The sequence below is a fragment of the Microplitis demolitor genome, chromosome 7 (genome assembly GCF_026212275.2).
Source record: "Microplitis demolitor isolate Queensland-Clemson2020A chromosome 7, iyMicDemo2.1a, whole genome shotgun sequence".
NCBI lineage: Eukaryota > Metazoa > Arthropoda > Insecta > Hymenoptera > Braconidae > Microplitis > Microplitis demolitor.
The window spans coordinates 7,416,858-7,424,276 of record NC_068551.1 but is presented as its reverse complement, the minus strand read 5'-3'; the positions used below and the strand labels follow the sequence as shown (position 1 = coordinate 7,424,276).

The 7,419-nt window shown below is 36.4% G+C and overlaps 1 protein-coding gene across 1 annotated transcript; it reads right to left on the bottom strand.

Annotated features, from left to right (window-relative positions):
* Nucleotides 1–4,937: 4,937 nt before the first annotated feature.
* LOC103573854 (protein obstructor-E) lies at nt 4,938–6,986 on the bottom strand. Its single transcript, XM_008553099.2, has 4 exons — nt 6,835–6,986; nt 5,887–6,288; nt 5,527–5,740; nt 4,938–5,327 (listed from the first exon to the last, which is right to left on the bottom strand). Exons 1-4 carry the CDS (start codon nt 6,869–6,871, stop codon nt 5,183–5,185), a joined length of 798 nt encoding a protein of 265 aa, XP_008551321.1. The 5' UTR covers nt 6,872–6,986; the 3' UTR covers nt 4,938–5,182.
* Between the last annotated feature and the right edge of the window lie 433 nt (nt 6,987–7,419).

Genomic DNA, 7,419 nt, shown 5'->3' with positions numbered 1-7,419 from the left:
ATGTTTACTTCGGAGGCTCTTAATAGGCACGAAAACTACGAGCAGGAAGTAATGTTGTAAAATGTAGCTGAGTGCAAAGAAAATTTAGTAGACGCGAGAGTTTATTCGCGGGGCACAAACCGACATACGTGCCTGGGGTCGACTAACTTTGCTCACGGTGGGTTCAAAACAGAGGAAAATGTAGTAGAAGGGCCCGGTACGCGAAACGAAATTACCCCCCCCCCCTTTCCCCAAATCCGACAACAACAGAGAGAGGAGGAGGAGAAAGAGGTATTAACGAGGACGGTCTTCAAGTCGTGCAGGTAAACTTGCGAAACGATAAGGCAGGCACACTGGGTACGGGTGCTGTGGGAAGACGAACGTATTGATGTCCTTTTTCTGCAAGAGCCGTACGCAGCAGCAAGTGAGAAATGTTTTAAAATACCTGGTTTTGGCAGTGGTGTACAAATCGCTGCCACAACTAGGGAAAGAGGGCTCAATCTATGATTCGACAACAAAGGAATCATATATAGGCGTCACACTTGCCACCCCAAAGTATTTACGGTACGTACAAAACTGGTCTATCAAACGCGAGTGAGTGCAAAGTACTGGCCACTATGTGATCGATATTAGCCTAGGAATTCCAAGAGATTGGAAGCGTCTCGATAGGGTGGATCCTAAATGGTTCAACCTTGCGTTGTCCGACTGGAAGAAGTTCTACGAGAAACTACCAAAACTCGCAAGAGTGAATCTTGAAGGTTTAGCGCTGGAACGGTCGAGGACGCGGAAAAGTATACCGATACAGTCACTAATACCATAATAGAGTCATGCGAATTTTCCATCCCGCGGAAAAAACGCGCATAAAATCACCCGTGGTTGCCCAGAGAATTCATCAAAAAAAAAGAGAGCAGTCTACAAAGCTAGAAAGGGATATCAGAGAGAGACAGAAGAATGTACAAGAACAGAACTTAAAAAGACGCACATTGAAAGACAGAGAGAAAACAGCTGGCGAGAGTTTGCCACGTCGAACGGTGACAAGGAGCACTGGGGCATCGTTTACAAGCTCCAGGCAAAGAAACACTGAGTTAATAGAGTGCTCACCACACTCCGGCGTGACGGACGATCCACAAAAAGTTTTGAGGACACAGCTAGCTACTTTCTCAATACACACATTTTAGACGACAAGCCAGAGAATGAAACGGAGGAGCAGAAAGTAACCAGGGCTGAAGATATAATCGTTGGATGCGCCGCTTACAAGATTCGACAACAGAGAACCTGGCAATCGGACTTCTCTTCGATATTTCTGACGCTTTTCACAACGTGTGGTGGCCGCGAGTGCTCGAGGGATTGAAGAAGCGGAAGTGTCCCAAAAACATATACAGAGTGGTTCAAAGTTACTTTGAGGATAGGATAGTCTCACTGTCATGGGGGTTCAGGAAAGAAAATAAAAAGTCAACAAAGGTATGCCTGCAGGAATCAGTTTTAGGGCCACTATTCCAGAACATTGTGTTCGACGACTTACTCAAAGAATCAGAACTTGCAGAACACAGGAGTAAATTTGTAGCCTATGTTGACCACCTCCTTGTCATCATAAAAGGCACTTCACATACCAATATTGAGAGAAAAGCACAAGGGACGATAGATTCGATACTGGACTGGTGTCGTTCCGCGAAACTGGCGCTGTCGGAGACCGAAGCAATATTCCTCAAGAGAGAGTACCCCCGACGTGGTCTTGCAAGGATAAAGGTCCGTACCCTTACGAAGCGAAAAGACAAAAAAAGCTCAAGTATGACTCAAAGCCACCGAAAATCGTAATAGAAAAAACAAAAATAGTGTTCAAAAAGAGCATTAGATACCTAAGGGTACACTTCGACCAGGACCTCAGACCAACAACACACATAAAGACAAGGCGCGCGAAATTAGACTCTTAGGGCCCTGCAATGGCGAGCTCTGATTACGATGACGTGTTCATACAAAACGGCATCGTATGAGGGACTATGTAGTTGCAGGGTCAATGCCCATTCGGCTTGTGATTGATGAACGTTGCGCCCATTACAATCTTCGCACTGGCAAACAGGCAACCCTTTGATTCGTGACCGTGCAGCTAGATGACGAAGAAGGCCTTGTCTCCCTCAGAAAAGAAACCATTCGCAGATGGCAAGGAAACTGTTCCACAACGAACAAAGGACGAATGACATTTAACTTCTTCCCCGACATTGCTGAACGTCAAGCGAGCAAATATATCAGTCCTAATTTCTGGCTTACCTAGGTTATAACCGGTCATGGCTGTTTCAAAGATAGACTCTGCAAGTACAGACTCGTAAAATATCGCAAATGTCCCCAATGTAATAAAGGGAGGGATACTGTTCAGCACTTACCGCTAAAATGCACTGAGTTCAAGCCTCAGCGTGAGGTACTCCAGAGCATAGAAGAGTGGGTCACGGAGTGGCCACAAATCGGTCGGGTTCTTGCCTCATCTCCAAATTCTTATAAAGCTCTTAATAGTTTCAGCAAAGATTGTCTACACCAAAAACTCAGCAGCCAATTTCAATACCGAGAATAAGGAGGAGAAGACTACTAGATCGCGGTTCAACTGACATTCACCCAGTTGTTGTCCGAGTATCTGGGTATAGGTGTGTAAAACTCACGATTTGTGAGGACTCTGTGCAACCCGGGTGTCAGTTCGAAGTTAGGTGTGTGTGAGAATATGATGAAGAATGGACGAATGAATGCTAAACAAATGAGGTGTCTTCTCAGAAAAGCAAGAGAAGAAACCACGTCTCCTCTCGATCAAATGTAGTATGTCGACCAATACATGAAATTGGTACTATGGGCAAATCCATCCAAGCCGGCTAAGGGAAACCGAAGCTAGGATTTGATGGGCAAAGACTCGTAGTGGCTGTTGGTTCAGCACCCACACGCAAAGGATCTCTGATCCTAGGATTATAACATCCACCAATATTGAGCTTGCTCAATATTTTGCTGTATAATATTATGGTAGAGAAGAAAGGATTTCGTAGCGCGAGTATGCCCAAAAGGGTGTGGTATCGGCCTCCGGTCGGCGTAGGTAAACTTAGGTCCCGTTACATTGATTAGTTTAATACCTAAAACTACAAAAAATAACTATAAAAAAAAAATGATTTTTCATTTTATTTATTAATTTATATTGAGTTATTTAATCTCACTCCAATGAGAAGTGAGCGCGAATAGGGGCTTTTACCATAACGTAGATTTTATTTTAACCATTATTATCACACAAAATCATCATAGTGCTTTGTATCAAGCTTGACTAGTTTTTATATAAGAGAAAATTGAAGAGGATCTCAAATTTAAATGTAAAAGTTACTTTAAATTTCTTAAAATTATGATTATTATTAATTAATTATTGCACTGAGAAAAAATAATGTATATTAAAAAAAAAATGCTTGATTTAAATATTTTAAATACTTGAATATAGCACCAAGCAATTATTTTCTTCAATGAAGTAAAATAACTACTGTATTCGAGTATTTTATTTACTTGCTTAACCCGGTCAGCACTCTCCCTGATTAGAAAATATGATTAATGACGATGATTACTGTTTTAATCGTTGTAAATCGTCATGAATCATCAATTGATGATTAAAAACGAGTAAATTTTCAATTGTTTTAAATCGTCATGAATCGTCTTTAATCTTCATGTGAAACCAGAAATTGTAATATTATTTTACGATTAAAGACGATCCATGACAATCAAAAATTTTCACTAGAGCTTCGCTTCAGCTGCACAATGAAGGCAGAAAGAGAAGCAAGCAGTTTGCGATGTAAATAAATCTATTTATTTGGCTCAAATAAATTGTTCTCTCAGTGCAGCAATTAGCTAATGTCTTGCGGTGAAAATGCCGCAAATTACACTAAATTGCCGTATCTTACTGTAATTTACTGTAAAATACCTTAATTACTGTATATTACTTTAAATTTCCGTAAGATGCCGTAACTTGTGGCAAATGCGTTAAATTATTGTAATTCGGATCTACTAGGGATCATACATAAGAAATCATAATCATGCCTGACCAAGCATGATATGATCACGCATGCTCATGCCTGACGGATATTCAGGCATGATCATGTATGATCAGATCTGATGATTTCTTCCCGGGTACTCAACGTTTGGTAATAATCGATAAATATTCTCTTTACATAAATTGATATTTTATCAATAATGATTATTAATGAAATAGTAATAAAAGTAATAATATAACAATTTTTCAGATGAATATAAAGTACTATAATTAACATTTTGTGATTTTTTCTATATATTTGGTAATAACAAATTATTTATATAACAAAAATAATGCAATCTTTGACTCACATTAGTATTTCTTATTTAAATATATTCAATATTATAATATTTTCGAGACTCGTTTTCTCCGTGTATCAAAAATAGATAATAAAATGAATAAATAAGTAATCATTGCCTTATTTAGATGCTGTGAGAGCTGTTTTAACTATAGCGTTGGCGGGGCGAGTTCGCGGGCCCGTGTTTCTCTTCTAGCTTCCCCACTTTTACTTCTTTTCCGTTAAAGAGCGCTTATGATTATCTACTTTCTCAATTAATACCTAGTTATCAGTGCGTCGGGGATAAAAATTATTTAAGATTATAATCTTCTCTTTACCCCTAAAGTCTGGACATGTATTGTAGGACACACTGTATATCTTGACTATAGTATGCTTCATTATCTCTGATGCATGAAATTTACTTTCTTTATTCAATATTTTCATCAATATATCTAGCCCCGATCATAATAAATTAATGTAATGGCAGATATCACAAATGAAATGAAACTGTTTCTCTACTAAATTATTAATGTTACTACTGTTATAATAATTATAGATCTAAACTGATTGAGTTAGTGAAATTATAATGTTTACGCGCTTTTTTTTAATAATAAAACTACAGTTTATATAAAAAAAAAAAAATATTTATTAATGTTTTTTATTTTCATTTAAAAATAGTTATGAACAATAAGGCAAATTTTTTTTTATACATATTTAAATAGCCAAGATATAAAAATTTTCATATTTGATCTTTTTTTACAATTTTGTCACAGCTTTGGCACTCCAACCAACATCACGATGAACTTTTAATCATCTTAAAGATATTGAGAATTTTTTTACGTAATATTAGTGAAGAAAGTAAAATGATTATCAGTAATGATATTTAATTATTCTTGAACAGGTTGAGGTCTCGATGATACGTGATTCGGCCTGGGCTTTGCTTGTGGTTTGCCTGAATTTGATTGATCTATACCAGCCAGAAGTTCACTTTTTCTTATGCTTTTCAGATCCAAGTCACCGTAGTAATCCTCACTGTGAAGCGAAATCAAAGCAAACTAGTCATTAAAATCATTAATCATTAAAAAATTAGAGAATTCTTAAAGTATTTACTGCACCAGAAATTATATTCAATACCTATCAGAAACTTGTAATATATCCTCAACAATTTACTATATTTATAGATTACTATCTAGAAATAATATATAATGTATTTTATATCTACTCGACTCACCATCCGGGAACATCTTCTGGATCTTCGCAAGCACCACTTCCATCGGAATCACCAATTTTGAAAACAGTGCCAACAGGACATCCGTATTCTCTAGCAATACCTTCTATACAAATATAGTATTTTCTGCAGTCTTCAGGATGTGCGTGCCTGGAAAAGCTTCCCGAAGCTCCAGCAATTTCTCCAGCAGCTGGGCATCCGAAGCCTCCAGCTACCTCTATAATGAAATAAATAGTTGTGAACACTAATTGTATGAATTCGTTATATACCATAAACGTATTATAATATTACTTAAGTACTACAACAACTATAACATTATGAGTTATTTATTTAGCAATAAACAATTTTAATACTCATATATACCATCAATTCGGCATTCAGCTACTTGATCGGCCCACATACAAACACGAGCTTCGCGATCGTAAGCAAGTCCAGGACTGCATTGGTACCGGGATGCTTCGCCATTCCAGCAATTCCAGAAGACGTCACATTTTTTCTCATCCGGAAAAATACCATAGAGACGAGAGCAGTGAGGAGTGCTGATTGGAGGCTCAAGTTGCGTTCTCTCACCACATTCAACATTGTGCAAATAATCACAATTTTCAGTAAGAAATTTAGCATCTGAAGCATCAAAAGCAAGACCATTTCCACAAGTTTTTAACTCAGCAACATTATTGTCACACTTCCAATATTTGTCACATGATAAATGATGAGGATAGAAGCCAAAATCATCAGGGCATTTGAAAGTTTCCTGTGCATTTGATCCTGTGAAAAACACGTAATTATTAGTTACTTTTATTTAATTTATTTTATCTAGTCAAAATTTCATAATGTTAATTTAATGTTAAATATACGATTTTGAAACACGATCCTCAAATATAACGAAGATCTTATGTAAGTAAAATATATAAACTTTCGCAAAGCACTTTCACTCTTAGAGCAAAGCCAATATGCGTACACTTATTATGCAGACTTTTAGCATTTCGTTTATTCGTTTCTGGTGTCTTGTTTAACAAACGGGAGTCCCATTTAAACAAAAAAACAATCAATCATAAATAATACCGGGATCAAACTTGAGTAAAAAATGAAAAAAAAAGTAATTAGCATTTTTTTAATGTTAGTAATAATGAGCACAAAATTGAGCACGATAAAAAATAATATGAGAAAGTATATGTAGAAACGTGAATTTATCGAACGTAGTTAAATCACTTGCATACAGTATTTAAGTTAAATTTAAAAGTTTAAATCTCAGAACTACACTTTATAACACTTTTCTCGGACACTTTCATTAATTTTCTCGAGTCTACGTACCAAGAATAAGAATAGCTGAGATTAAGTAGTACTTCATTTTTATATTTTTTAAAATATTTTATTTAAATAGTTATTTTTAGTATATCAAGTATATACTAAAAATTAGTAAAGTAATACAACTAAATTGTATATAGTCTTCTCTGGTATGGATAATTCTGTTAGCGCCCTGCCAGTTCTTTGCTTTATATATGTCATTGGTCACGTGTCACACCCCTACCAAAGAATTATAGTTGAGAGCGTCAAAGAAGGAATAATGCGGACCCCCTTGATTGTGCTTCGGTATCCGGCTCGAGAGAGAGGGGCATCTTTTGAAAATGCTGTTATAAAATCAATATGATTCTTCCTCTATGAAAAAAGGTTTATAATTTATATTTTACTTGACATTAAATTTTTTGAATACGGCTAAATGTATGATAGAGATCATTGTTCCACTTCTGTTTTCACTACGTGGGCCGGTTTCATAAACGAGTTTTCATGTTAGTGTTCGATATCGTAACCCGGAATTCAGAAAAAAAAAAATATCACAAGAAATAAATTTTTTATTTTATCGGAGAAAGAAAAGAAATAAAATTTTTGACAATTTTT

What these genes read in the sequence shown, in the direction of transcription:
- LOC103573854 (XM_008553099.2), bottom strand. Translation starts at nt 6,871, where the DNA reads ATGAAGTACTACTTAATCTCAGCTATTCTTATTCTTG. An exon ending in CTCAGCTATTCTTATTCTTG is followed by an intron (nt 6,289 to 6,834) that starts GTACGTAGACTC and finishes TGTTTTTCACAG; the next exon opens with GATCAAATGCACAGGAAACT. An exon ending in CCAGAAGATGTTCCCGGATG is followed by an intron (nt 5,328 to 5,526) that starts GTGAGTCGAGTA and finishes TTCGCTTCACAG; the next exon opens with TGAGGATTACTACGGTGACT.